Raw genomic sequence first — 15,348 nt, 5'->3', positions numbered from 1 at the left:
TTAATTTAATACGATATAAATAATAATAAGCATTTCGATCCAATATATATTTGTAGAAAGTATTCTCTATGTATTATTCACAAAAGTTCACTGTGGCTTGCAGAGATAAGAGCTGATTTCAAATATATAAATTTGTAATCAAATGATCGATATGAAATAATTCAGAATACAAATTTGCAATCAATAGAAAATAATTATATGCCCACTTAGAGATAGTAGCTTACTATATAAGACAGCTACGCTGCCAAAATATCATCAAAAGCTAACATGAGAATCATAAGTCTAACGCTGCTGCTGCTGCTTGCTACAGTCAGCTGCATGCTCGGCACTAAAGTAAGTTAAGCAATAATTTAAATAATAAATAAATAAACAAATTTAAATGCGGCAGACAACAGCTGTCGGTGCAAGCGATTACGAGAGTGTGCAAACATTTGATAGCTGGGTGAAGAATGTGGAATCTTGCTTGAAGAAAGCCTTGAGCACTGCACGTGGTGTGAATTGCATTATCAGAGCGGTCTATGATGTTCTGAATGCTGCCAATAAATATGTTGAAGACATTTACGAATGTGGCACCGAAATACCCAAGTCGATTCAAAGAATCGTGGACAACTGCCGGGAAATCATTGACATATGTGAGAACATCATTAAAATTAGCGCATGCAGCAAAGGCGACGATGACTCCAAAACTTCGCCCATCTGCTTCACAAAACTATTTAATACAACCTGCAAGTTGACCTGGAAACTGAGCGAAACGCTGATATTGATACGCCTATTGCCCTCAAATACAGAAGCCTGTTTCTCCAATGCCACCAAGCAGGTCGAGCAGAGTTTTGACAATTTTTTGCCTGCAGTCACCCAATGTGTTCTTGAAATGTAATCAGAATAAATTTGCTTGAAGAAAAAGAGGATAAAATTGTGTGTTATTTAAATACCTATTCCATTGTTTATTCAGCATTATGAATTTTTTTTTAATGAATAAAAGCTTAAACGTAACCAACACTACAAAATACTTACTCAAATATAAAAAATTCACAAAAGATATGTGTTCAGAAAATACAAAATATGAGGAGTGACAGAAATATCGCTAAAAATTCATTAAAAAGAAAAAATGAAAACTAATAAATGTTAAACATGATTTTCAGCTAGAGTTTGGTGCTTGGACTTTTGGACAACAAACAAATGTTGTGTCGTCGGATCTAAAATTATTTGTTATAAATTCAACGCTCCATAGCCAAAGTATGCAAATGAATATTTTTTGTGATATTTATAAGTATTTATTTTATATTCAAACGATGTCTAACCTTAAAGGCTGTCCCAGATAATAAATAATTCTTTAGTTAGATTCATAAGAATCTTTTTTGTCCAAGCCGTGATTAATAATATAAATATTTCCTCTATTTTCTGTGCACAACAGAGAGATAACTCACAGCTAGATCACCCCTTTATATATTTTGCATTATCCTGCATATATTGAAAGCTAGTCAGCTAATCGGATCTAATGAGCGAAGGCTACTACATATATAATTTTTGCTTTGCCTTAACTCATTTTTTTGAAAAACATTTTTGTATAAGTTAAATTAAATGAATTCGTGTAGTTAAGATTGCTGCAAAGCTAAATTTGATATTAATTTATACGTTTTTGAGCTTTCACTGAATGATATTGTTACTGACCTTTTTTTTATTTAATATTTGCAGTGTCAAGTGCTTGTGATTAAATATTATTGTTGAGATAACTCTGGTGCACAAGCACCGAGTGCTTAACTTATCAAGTCTTATTTATTTAATCTCAGCAATTAAGTGATAAGTTGTTGCAATTGTTTGAGCAGCTATTCAAATATTATTAAAAAGCGCAATTTGTTCATTATTTGTTGCTATATATATTTAAAACATTGTCATATCTTAAAACGAACATCTAGCTTACAAGCAATTTTAAAATTAAATTTCTTAAGTTAATTGTAACATACACTGGCATGGAATTCATTTTACGATACAATTTGTTTAACTATTCGTCGCGTCTGGCAGATATTTACTTATCACAAATGAACATCAATCACAAAAACGCATCTCGATTACAATTTTTTACTCAGTTGTCTTAAACATATTAAAATAATTTAATTAAAGTTAGAGCATTAAATTTAGCAATTTTTTGTTTTTGTTTGAATTAAAGTAATGTCAGGTATATAATGCAATATTGTCATGTTTTGTAATTAAATTAAAGAAATTATCACAAATTGTTTTGTAGCGTTTTTTTGTTGTGGTTTTTTTTGTTTTGCTGTTGTTTGTCCATTAAAGTTAAAATTTACGTCAAGAGGGCATCACCAGTGATCCATATCGCGTATACGCTCAACGGGTGGATTGCTAAATGAATGAATGAATGAATGAAAGATTGTAAGTAAAGCAAATCCGACTTTTAATTCTTTTGCATACTTACGGCAACATTCTGGCCAAGGTGTGCTTATGCAGCGGTGAAATTTGCATGGCAGCCGAACCAATGCTGGAGCCAGAGTCCTGCGACAATGTGCGTTGCATATGATGCAGCGGATGCGTCACCACCGGACCACCGCCCACAAATTGCAGCTGCTGCTGATGATGATGTTGATGTTGCTGGTGCTGGTGCTGATGCTGGTGCGGCTGCTGTTGCATATGCGTGAGCGCGTGTGCATGTTGAGGCGGCAGCTGTTGGGCACGCCGGAACGGATGTCGCCAAGGACTCTTTGGCGGACCGCCCTGAAAGGCTTTGTTGTCCACGCCAGAGACGCTAGAGACGCCCGCTGGGCTATCACGACGTAGTCCAGTGGCCTGCATATCACGCGCCTTGGAGCTGAGACGTCGCAAAATGCGTGAGCCCAGTCCAGGGGGATCCTCTAGGCCGCGACTGTTGCGTGGCTTGCGATAGCGCACATCGCTAGATTCCTCCAAAGATGACATGGCGATCATAGGGCGTGCCATAATAGACTTCCAGCACCGTAGAAAACGTATGCGGCCAGACCAGATCAATTATGGAGATGAGCACGCCAGCGATAAAGCAAAGTATGCCTACGAAAATAATATCAGATTAGTATAGCATTTGGATTTTACAAATAATATTCATTATCATTATTTATATTAAATTCAAGTGTTGTTCACTATTCTGATTATGTATTCACTATTCTCGCTTTCAGCTCTCTTATTCAACTGTTCATGATCATCTATAGCTTTGTCATCTATATCCCACATTAGACTCACTTTAACTAGAAAAGTTCAATGCGCTTAAGGAAAATAAAAAGAAAACAAGTTGACTCACACTAGATTAAAACCAATTTACAGAAACTTTTTAAGACTTGCGCATATTTAACGAACATTTAAATTCTATGATGTTTTCATAATATTATGGGAGGCCACAGAATTTAAAATCAAGCTCAAATTAAAAATCAGCTTGAGCGGTAGTGATTCCCACTTGATTGGGTAGGGGGCTTATCTTCTGATACAATCAGAAACTCTTTGTTGCAATACCAATAAAATCTCTCTAAGAGTCTTGCGTCTTTATCCCCAAGACCTGCCAATTCATTATTAGACTATTAGCAATTATTATTATTTGGATAATAAATAGCCTAATAATAGCTTAGAATATGTATAATAGCTCAAACTGATACTAAGTGCTTGTAACAAATAATAAAGTAATAAAGGTGAATAAATATTTCCTTAAAAAATAAATTAATAATATCCAAAGGCTTTGCCTCCTTCAATTGGATTTAAGTCTGCAAATTCTAGAGATTAGATACTAGTGAATAATAGTAAACTAAAGATGTTATTTTGATGAAAAGTATACAGTTCATTCTTAAAAATTGTAGTAAATATTTCTATATTATTTGAACCTTTTTAACTATTAATAATAAACACTAACCCAGACCTGATTGGGCTTTTGGGGTTTCCCCAATCCCTGCAATGAATGTTGAGTCTGTTTAACACTCACAATCTATAAGCTTATCAAATTTAAAAACAAAAACATAAATTTTAAATACATTTAAATTTAAAACTTCAAATAATTTTTTGTAATCTTTTTTTATCGCCGACTGTTGTAAGTAAATAAATATACATATGCTATCTAAATAATTTTTTAGTGGTAAAACAACTTTGAAATACAAAATTAAAATTTTGTTTTCATTTCCTAGGAAATTTAAAAGAATATTCCAAATAACAATGTTGCTGCAATTGATGCCAAAATACAAGCATTTTAACTATTAAAATTTAAAGATATTTCTTGAGTTCAGTTGGTTTGGCTTTGGGTTTTTTGTTAATATGCATGCACATATAATTATTTGCCTAAGGTTGTTATGCAACTCACCTGCCACGAGCACCAGCCAGTAGCACCAGCCAAAGCGAAACTCTAGACGTCCGCCTTCCAAGTAAATGATCAGCGGCCGCTGAGGCAATAGGCAATGATAGCCCACAGCGGTGCACACGAGCAATGCGCCGGTCAGAGCCTTCAGGTAGGCGCCGTAGCGTGGCACAGCCAGCAGCAGCAAATTCATGAGCAGCCACGAGGCCAGCGAGGCCCAGAGCATGATGCTGGCGAAGTAGCCGGCGGCACGATATTGTCCGCCCCAGGAGAAGCCCTCGCGACCCAGACTGAAGTACTCGGCGACAGTGAGTATGGGAAATGGGAGGCCACGCTCCAGGGCCAGGCGATAGTTGGCGCTCATATCGCTGGCGCCCTCCCAGGTGAAGCGTTCATTATAATCAATATCTGGCGGTGTCCAGTTGCCAATCGGTATGGCTGAAAAAAAAAAAAAACTTTAATTATAAATTTAATCAAGTGAAGCAACTCAACAATTAATTAACCCAAAACTTTTGTTTTTCGATTAAATTATTATTAACAGCAACGGCAACGGCAACTGCTTGTTGGCTGGCCTTTTACTTTATTGAAAAACTCTCAAGAGAACGTCGCTCCAGCTATTAATATTTTTATATATTTTAGCATATTTTGTCACTCGGTGCCAGACACTGTGGCAACAAGCGCGAGAGCAAAGTCAATAGCAGTCGCATATTTCATTTGACTTGTTGATGATGAAGACCCCTTTTACTATTCACAGCCTGAGCACAGCAACAAATTTAAGATTAATGGCTTGCTATTAGAATTAAAAGCAAAATCAACAAAGTTCGAGAGAGATAGAGAGAGAGAGAGAGAGAGAGAGAGAGAGCAAGAGAATTGAACGTGGGTCGTGCGCAAATCTTTAATAAGCCTTTTGAATATTTAGAAAGGCCAACAACAAGGCCTTATATGTTATAGTTTTGCTGATTTAATTAGACATTGGATTAATCATGACTTATATAACGGTATTAAATCAAGAGCTGCTTGCATGCAAGTAAAATCAACAAATGCGGAATATTTTGTGCAAGCTTAAGACGCACACAAACAACAAAATTTTGTCTATAAATTATGCAAAATTTTTTGGTAAGCTTGTTAAGAAACGCACGTGATGGCAAAATTATTCAAACACTAATGTACGTGGGGAGATACATAAAGTTTAAAAAGCTTTAATATTTAATGAAGACTGGAATTGACTTTTGGCTTTATTTAACACTTTCTCTGTCATAAGCAGTTTATTTTCATTATATTTATAAACAATGCTGTTTGGCAAATAAAAACGGGTTATAATAAATTCATATTCTAGCAATTTGCATTAGCTGCTTAATGAATTTTCAATGCAGCCCTCGCTCAAGCATAAACTTAAGTTATAAATAAAATAAGTATGCACACATAAATTTTCGAAATGAAGCCAAAGGCGCGTGTGCTGCACTCACAAACCGGAAAATGTTGTTGATGAATGTTAACAAATGTGCGCAAACACTTTTTGTAAATAAACACACACACACACAAAGTTACACACACAAGTGCACTTACAAGCGCTGCAGCAATTGATTATGCGATTTTCTAGTTGCTGTTGTTGCACTTTTTGAGCCGCTCACTTCGCTTTTGGTTGACTTTGCTCATAGCCGTTGTGTAAGGTTAGAGCCACGTCGAGTCGAGCCCGAGCCCGAGCCCCAGCCATTGACAATGAATTGAACTGCAAGTGCGAATACGCATTCGTGAATGTGAATGCAACGTGGGCATTACGCATACGACGCGTGGCCGTCAATTAAACAAGCAATGCAGCAATGTTGCAGTTGCAACAAACATTTCCGCCTTTGTGCGACAGGAAACGATTTTTACAATTACTTCACTAATAACTCTGAAGGTTGCAAATTGCAATTGCATAAATCATGGCTATAAGTTTTGGCTTACGAATAAACCGTTGAATGGGCTTGCTAAGTGGGTGTGAAGAGCGTCAGTTAAATATAAGTGGGTCTAAGTAATTGTTAAGCAATAGCGTAAAGCAATTAAAGTAATATAAATGATAGCTATGGAAAATCAAATGATAAAAAGGTTATTTTATTTTATTTGTATGACAAGCAGCTGAGGAGTATAAGTCAATTAATGGAGGAAGTACAGAAAAACAGTTGAAAGTACCGTAGAAAATTTTTTAATTGTACTGAAAGTTTTCAATTTTTAATAAATTGTAAGCTGAATATTTGGCATGGATGGTATAATCTTGATAAATATTGTAGATCCGCTTTTTAAAATTAAGTAATCAAAGTGCGAAAATAAATAAAAATAATAAGATAATTTGAAATAATTTGAAGTCAAATAAATCAGTTTAAAAGTAATATATAAATCAAAATGCGTTTAATTTATTAGAGACTGATCTTGCTAAGCGTTCGGTTCAATAACTTGCAGATATTAATTTTAAATTGTCTCAAGACACATTTTTAATTAAAATACTATTGACCAGCATTATAGATATTTTTTTAAATTAGTATTTTATATGTTCAATGTTTTTTTACTAACAGAGCAATCAAACATTTGACCTAGAATTATATCAATAATTATTTCCAATACATATGCATTAAGTATATTTTTTTTGTAGAAAGGAAAAAGTCTTACCCATTTTAAATGAACATTTTCACATTTTTATCAAAAAAAAAATTGATAAATTCTGTACCAATATTTATTTGGCTGATCTAACTCAAAATCGTTTCAAATTATATGAGTAACATAAGTTTGATAATTGCATTGCTCAAATTAAGTTTAGTATTGTGGATACTTCTACTATTGCACATGACTCATACGCCATGGGTGACATTAAAGATTGTTGCCCATTTGTGGCGTGTGGCGTCTCTGAGCTCAACCGGTTGGCCATTAGAAATGCTAATTGGCAATGTTTTTTTCAATGGCTTGTGAAGGGCGGCGGCAGTGACGAGAGCGAGAGCGAGAGCGAGAGTCACTGCGAGTTGTGAAAGAGTCGTCAATAAAAGAGAATGTTTAGCGTAAAATCTTTTTGTATAGAATCTAATAAAATATACATTTTATTTGCGCTAATTGCAGCAAGGGTATAAACAAGACCAGTTTTCGAAAATTAAGAACTTGTTTCTCAGTATTGATGGTGAGCCCAATTGGCATTTTAATCTTCACATGCACTCATTAATTTTGGGTGCTTCCCGCGATTCGCAACTTTACAAAACAATAAGCAACAACCACAACAGCAACCGATTGAGATATATAGCAATAAAAATTTATGTTTTCCTACTTGAGACTTCAGCTGACGTAGCGCGCGCTTAAGTATAGACAATAACAACAGTATGTTAAATAAATAACATTTATTTTTACGGTTTTTATGTTGTTCATAAATTTAAGTGATGATTATGCTGATTTTTCGTTAATGTTGACTTTAGTGCCCGGCTAAAGTGGCAAGCCAAGCGGTTTGTAGCCAGTTTTTGAGGCACGCCACACACAACTGAAGCAGCAAAACTAAATTATTAATCATTTAACAATAGACAGAGGCACACGACACACGACACAAGCTACAACAATTTATTTCAATACCCCTTCTCTATTGCGAGTGCCTAAAAATAAATAAATGTTCCGCATATGTCATCACTTTTGACAAGACTCAAGTGTCGCGTGTATTTAAAAAATATTTTAGAATGTCTGAGCAAACAAAGCCAAAGGCAGCGGCAGCGACAGCGGCAGCGGCTTTAGTGGGCGTGTTAACAAAAGCTTTATGCTTGCCAATTTCCATAAATAACATTTAGCACTTAAGAAATGTCATAATAAGCGCAGATTGCCTACAAAATGAGCAGACAAATGCGAATGCCATTATCTTTAATTTTTTTAAGTAGTATGCTCATCATTTTAATACTTGCAATCAAACATTTGACATTTGTGACGACACTTTGATTTGACATTGCTGCGGAAAATAAAAAAACATAAAATTTGCAATTCAACTTGAATATTTTTGGGCTAAAACAACAATTAAGTTGTCATGACTGCTCTATAAAATTCTGCTGCCATGAATTGACAAACGCAATTATCATATTCAAATATTCAAAAAACAAAAACTTACATTGCGTCAAGTGCAAAAATAACGTATACGTATGCATAAGGCAAAAAGTACTTTGTCAGTTTGGTTGCCCTTTTGACAACAACGCCCACACAACTGACACACGCCCACACATCATACACCTGCTCACACACACACACACGAATATTTAGATGTCAACCATATGATAACGATTATTATAAGAGCCGAATTCATGCAGCTACTTATTAGCTGAGAGTTTGTTTTACGTTTTTTCATTTCAATGCATAGCGAACTGACTGACGTGAACAATGGCAGATGAGTTTTATGGCTTTTAAGGATCCCCGGTTGCGTTATGGAAGCAATTTCAGCTAAATTGGTTTGTATAAACTGGCTTTTTATTATTATGATTATATTTTATGAGGCTTAAAGCTTGAGTATTAGATCTATAATGTTTTAGTTTTATTTTAATATTTTTATTTACGTCTAGATGTGCGATTTTGTTTTGTCTTACTTTCTTTATCTTAAGGTTTCAGCCTTCGTTTTGCGGCAAGTCAGCAGGTTTTTAGTTTTTGTTATAATTATTTTTAAGGCTGCAAGTTTGGCATGGTGGGGCAGTACTACTGAAGCGCGCAGCAATTTATGCGCAAGGATTACTTTGACTGTTGGGCATTTCTTTGATTGGCGCTGCATTTTTACTTTTTCATTGTTTCATGACTATATACAATATATCTGTCTATTCTGTGTATTTGTATTTTTGTTTGAGTCGAAGCAATGTTGCCACGTTGAGTGCATAATCAATGATGTATATGTAAGTAGTAGAGTGACAATAATATGAGATACATAATATTATATATGTATTATATATATATGAATAAACATATTTGAGCGGCAACGCGTCAGCAGTCGCTTGGCGAATGTTTCCGCAGGTGTTGAGTGGCATTTCACATTATTATTGTTGTTGTTGTTTTTGCTGCTGTTGTCTATAGAAAATCGTGACATGCAGCTTGACTTGGCACTTGGCAGTAGAGCAAAGCGAGCAACCAACCGCTGACGTCAGTTGCGTTTTGCAAAAGTTATTTTAAAATCAATCAGCTCTCTCTCTTTCTCTCTCGCTCTCTTGTTTTCTAGCTACCGCAGTAGCAAATCAATTAGTCTGCTTAGACTACCAATTTAATTAAAATTTTTTCGTCGTCAGCCGATCGAAATCTTTAACGAAAATTGCTCAATTGTTTGCCAACTTGCGACATTTTGGCAGCCACGTTTATCTTTTGCTCAAAATCAATGCGGCAAGTTAAGGGGCACACACAGCGTGCCGCCAGCATGTGGCAAGCAAAGAAGTCGTCTGGCATATTTTTTATTTTTCCTAATAAATCTCGCAACAAAGCATAATCAGTAAAGCAGATACAAAACTCTCAAAGAGGCGGGCTATTGTCTGGACGTTGAAGCAACACACTAGACACTTCGCGAGCGCAGCTAAAAATGCTTAGCATTTATTTATATATATGTTATGTATTTATATGGCAAAGTTGAATAGCTTTTGTTAAATAAAATATATTTAAATTTGACAATTTGATCAGAAATTTCCATTGACTTTAGGCTAATAATAGTTGCTGTGGTATTTTTTTTAGGTATTTATAGTATTTACATTCTATTTACATTTGCATACTCAATACATTCTTATACTATATACTAACTAAAGTAGAAAGTATGGCTATGAGTCATTTTAGTTGTATAAAAACAAAGCTTTGAAATAATTAACATCGAACAGTTGAAAATGTCGTGAGAACAGCATTTGCTAAATAATGAATATAAATATTTCACTTTGCTCACAATTATTGTGCGCAAATTTCCAATATCATAACGAATTCAAATGCAGAATACTAATAAATTTTGCAGTTGAAAGTTTTTTGTTTGTTTGTTCTGTTTTTTTTTTATCAACTTACCCGTCAGTGTTACATTGACATGCATTAGGCCAATGTGGGTGCCGATTTTGGCCGGCAGCTTTTCGCGTGAGAATGCTTTGTATGGTGCAATGATCGTTGCATGCGACACATGCCACGCCGAGCCCAAGCGGGTGACTATAAAAAACAACACAGATAAAGACAATCATAAGAATAATGCATAGGATTGTTAAATTGGCATATGCAAATCAGTTTTACACGAAATAATTAAGGTCAATGGTTACTCACTTAGTATGACTAGGCCCACAAAAAGACTCAATGTAACCGTTGAGAATGTTGTGAATTTCTGTGAATTGTAAAAAGCAGTTTGTTATTAAAATATTTATATTATTTTCTAGTGAGCTTAAAAGAATGAAATATGTATGATCTGTTTACAGATGTACAAATAACAAATTTATATTTTTCGCCCATTAAAATAAAACTCTATTCTAAAAATATCAAAGTGTATAAAAATAGAGAGCGACAAAAATTCTGAAACCTCAAAAATGATCTATTACTTATTATTTCTAATACGCTTAAGGCAATTTAATATGTTTGAGCTGATTAGAACAATTTATTAATTAGTCATGTTAATATTATTATTAATTATATTTAATCTAATATATTTGTATTTATGCTTACTTATTCTATAAATTCTAGTCCAAAGATAGAGAGCGAAAAATATAAAAATAATATAATTAAGACTTTACGGAGTTTTTTTTAAATTTGTTTTATGTTTAAATGTAAAATGCTTAATAATTTATCGACACGGGTTAATAACACCAAAAATTTTGTTAAAAATTCTTTATTATATTATTATTAATATTTGCTGCTATCGTATATGAATAAATATGCTGGCAGTATTAAGCAAAATAGACAAAAAACAATTCAACAAATATTATTTCAATAAAAATATTTAATTAAAAGTCCTTTCTAAATGCTTGAGCTCCATGGGACGCTAGGCCAATGCTATTTTAATTGTCTTTAAACCGCCTGGTGTGTTGTCTGATTGTAATTGTAATTGCATAACACACACACACACACACATGTGCAAACCTCTCTATAAACATTGCTTAAACGTTTAAAATCAAGTCAATTCAAATTATGCTTTGCCAATGTTTGTTGAGTCAGTTGCAAAGCTCGCGCGCAAGTTCAATAATTAAATGACGCTCTCTATTAGCTTGGCTAACTAGCTAACTGGCTAACGTTAATCGAGTCGGTGGCCAGTGTAAAGGGCGCACCTCCAAAAACGGGTTGGCCAAATGCATTAGATTAATCTGTCAACGGGCCAACGTTTATTACTACAGTCGTCAGTTAATTAGACGCTCACTGCATCGTGAGAAAATCTAACTCACACATGTATATCGAGGCGTTATAATTAAGTTAATTAAAGCGTAAGTGATATACGACTTGCATTGCTGGTTTATTTGACATTGGTGTTGGGTCTAACAATTCTAATAGGCCTTGACATGATATAATCTGCATTGATTAATACAACTTGGGTGTGGTTGTGGCTTATTCAAGGGGCAGCTTAAGTTATTAAAAGTTCAAATGCTTTTTCTAACTTTTCTGATAACTAGCAAGTTTTTAAATAGAACAAAGAAATTCAAAAATATAAGTCATAATCACATTTGTTCTTAAGTAATATAACTTTAGACTAACTTTTAACTCTCAAAAGGTCAAAAAGCACTTTTAGTTTTAATTTTTCATTTTGAAATTCAGGGCTTTCAATTATTTTTAGAGCAAGCATCTTGTAATTTGCAAAAATCTAAACTTAAGTGAAAACGAATAATAAATCGTAAGAGCAAGACTTAAAAATAAAGCTATCTGAGTTTGAATAAACTATTGAATTCTTATTCAAAAAATTGTAAAACGAACATTCTTTACACAATATTTTTTATACTGGTAAAATATATAATTTCAAAAACTTTTTTGTTTACTTTAATTTTTTTATGATTAATGCATAATTACAGATTATACTGATCAAAGTAAACATAGCAAAGTCACTCGCATACAATAATTAAAACAAAACATAATACGTAACAATAATAAGCTAATATTGTTACTAATCACATTGTTACATATTCATAATAAATAAACATTACTACAAATGGAGGCTCTATATCTCTAATATAAATAGGAGTGAGGACTCGTTAAAAGTGATACCCACGTATTAAATAATTAATCCCAAATAAACTCATAGACCACATTATTGTGGGACCTAAGCGAATTGTAAATACTTCAAAAGATAGTATATAATACAATATTTGAAAGAACTATTTATAAATTGTAAAATCAATGGCATTTTTGAAGGCTCACCTGTTTTCTCACTCCTGGAAATATAACCAAGAATGCCACATAGAACGTGGCAAATAGCACAGAGACCGCCACAATGGAGACATCACCAGTGACGGGTGTGCGATTGGAGAATGAATAAAGCGTTGGACCGCCATCGTCTCGAAAGGCATCAAACCAGCCCTTCATGCTGGCTTAAGTTTGTGGATGTGGCTGCAACGAAAAGAATATAACATTATTATTATATGCAGTTAATTGAAATGTCTGCAGTGATTTGGCAATAACTTTTAGATGTGAACAAGCCGCAATTAAAAAGATTTGCATACTTTATGTGCGTGTGGAAAAAAAAAATAAACTAAGCTTAATTAAGCTGCGAACCAAAACTGTACAAAACTCATCGTGGGTTGACGCAAGTACAGTCAGAAATATTCAAAACTATGTGTAGAATATACACTCGAAAAATTCATTTGCAAATTTATCGATTTAATAAAATTCTTTGATATACAAGGGCAACCAAAGTTAATATTCTGAATATTGCTTAATGAATGTTCAATCTTGAATGAGGCTTCGGCCTTTTGAGTTCCGCTCACTTCTGATCGCTTTTTAACAACCTATTTATTTTTTTATTTTTATTTGCGCATCGAAACAAATTTTTAGTAGACAATAGAGCGCTTCTTATTTGACTAACAAATATGAAACATTGATTAGCTTAAGCTGACATCTTGAGAACTTCTCATTTTTCTTGTTTTTTTTTTTCTCAGTGTAGCTATGTGCATTAAACCAAATAAAAAACTAAACAAAACAGATGCCAGCCAGCTGGCAACTGGCAGTGGCAGCTGCCAAGTAGCAGATGGATTTGCACTCTTCTGACAGTCGAATTAACCTGTCATGTAACAAAAGCAAAAAAAAATAAATAAATAAAAATGAAAACAAAGCAGCATTGGATTTTGAATTAAAGATACAGCTACAAGTGACGGGCAGCACTTGATGCAAACAAAATTAGTTGGATAAACAGAGCATATGGTAGCTATATGGTAGGGTCGAAAACTTGTCTATTACCGGAAATCTAAGAATGTTTGAAGCTCTATGAAAATATTAACAAACATAGAGTTTATCACAAAAGAACTTTAGTCAGCTGCACACACAATGCTTATAGAAAATAAAAAACCAGAAATAAGCTTTAGAACCGGATTCAGCGACCAACAAATTTAACAATCAAACTTGATAGGGGAGGGTGAGTAATAACGACAAACCAAGAATCAAGCTGGCAAGATGTTGGCAAAAGTCATAATTAAGTGCCTATGAAAATTGATTAACAATGGTAATAAGTCAAGTGCAGCGAATTTTTAAATACACTAACCAAATTATATGCTAACAAAATAATGTCTTAGAGCTGATTAGCCACAAGAAAAAGATTAAAAACTTGAAGAGTTTGTTTTGAAATCCGGTTTAAAGTCTCTCGTAATGTTAACGCTATTTAAATTGTATATAAAGATTTAATGACAAGACCTCGATTCGATTTGTTTCAGTCGGATGTGAAGAAACGAAAAAAACTGATTGTTCCGAATAAAAAGCAACAGACTAAGCTTAGCCCAACCATAGATTGTAGTAATTAAATTAGCAAACATGAATCCAATGCAACTACTAATATAAATTTAATAAATAAATAAATAGCTGTACATAATTGGAATTCAAATAAAAAAAAACACTAATAAAAATAGTTTAAAAGCTTGGAGTGCATCGACCAGTGTAAGATCCTAGTTAGTTAGTTAGTGCACTAATACAACTTAAAAAAGACTAAATAAAATTATTAACTGTTTAAGTAGAACCAATTTATTATCTTATTCGACTTGATTTGTAATGTATATATATATATATTTAATGAATCTATTTCGTTGACTATTTAGAGAAGATTTCTGCAATTTAAAAGTATTTTTCCTTCGTATAACCATCGTCAGTTTTTTTCGTACCGCTAATGGTATTTGTGGTATCTTCAGAAGCAGCCGGCAACACGCTTTTTGTTTGAATTGCGAACAAAGAGCATTGCGCATACGCAACGTATTACGTGTGCGGAGCACGCAGTTGCGGTAAGTGGATATCTTTTGAGATTTTATTTATGCATGGTATCCGCAATGGGGGTATTTCCCAGTTCTGGCATGTGAAAGTCAAGTGGCCCTACGGCGCAACCAAAAGATCTTAATCATGTATAGCCTAAAGCTACTCAAAGTTAACGGCTTAAGCATTAAAAATCATTTAGAAGATTACATTCGTTTGATGATTTGTTTTTTTTTTCTAATTATTTTATTGAGCACACTTACCAAACTTGTTAAGCAAATAAGTTATTTAATTATTTTTGTTAAAAATTTTTTATCGTTTTTTTTTTATAAACACATATAAAACACAAATTCAAATACACTATGTTGTTTAATATTGACGCAGCTTTAAATTTGCTAAATAATATGCAGGCAATTAAACTAGCATTTAAAATTAATTGTTCACTTGATTAATATTGATTATAGAAATTATTCATTTTGCTCACTTTTTTTTGTGTAATAATTAATTGTTCTCACAGTTTGTAAAACGAAATTTCTTTTGGAATGATGTCAGCTATACAATAGTTTTTGTTTTCTACAACGTTTTATTTGTTGCTAAGTTCAACACTAGTATTATAGTTAATTTAGTTGCTGTTATTGTTGCTGTTGTAGTTGTTGGCCGAGAACCGGTTTAAGTTA

The 15,348-nt window shown here is 33.6% G+C and overlaps 2 protein-coding genes across 2 annotated transcripts; one reads left to right on the top strand and one right to left on the bottom strand.

Annotated features, from left to right (window-relative positions):
• Positions 1 to 272: 272 nt before the first annotated feature.
• On the top strand, positions 273 to 901 carry LOC108605497. The gene is made up of 2 exons (XM_017995246.2): positions 273 to 333; positions 389 to 901. The coding sequence occupies exons 1-2, from the start codon at positions 319 to 321 to the stop codon at positions 875 to 877; spliced, it is 504 nt and encodes a 167-aa protein (XP_017850735.1). The 5' UTR covers positions 273 to 318; the 3' UTR covers positions 878 to 901.
• Positions 902 to 2,143: 1,242 nt separating this feature from the next.
• On the bottom strand, positions 2,144 to 14,967 carry LOC108594417 (dual oxidase maturation factor 1). Its single transcript, XM_017979586.2, is given in 8 exon segments — positions 2,144 to 2,358; positions 2,432 to 2,919; positions 2,921 to 3,036; positions 4,325 to 4,756; positions 10,325 to 10,459; positions 10,571 to 10,628; positions 12,641 to 12,829; positions 14,935 to 14,967. Coding segments are annotated over 7 exon segments (1,437 nt in total). The 5' UTR covers positions 12,806 to 12,829; positions 14,935 to 14,967; the 3' UTR covers positions 2,144 to 2,315.
• Between the last annotated feature and the right edge of the window lie 381 nt (positions 14,968 to 15,348).

Source organism: Drosophila busckii, chromosome 2L (genome assembly GCF_011750605.1).
Source record: "Drosophila busckii strain San Diego stock center, stock number 13000-0081.31 chromosome 2L, ASM1175060v1, whole genome shotgun sequence".
NCBI classification, from domain to species: Eukaryota; Metazoa; Arthropoda; class Insecta; order Diptera; family Drosophilidae; genus Drosophila; species Drosophila busckii.
Note: the sequence above shows the minus strand (reverse complement) of the source record. Positions and strands in the feature narration are given on the sequence as shown.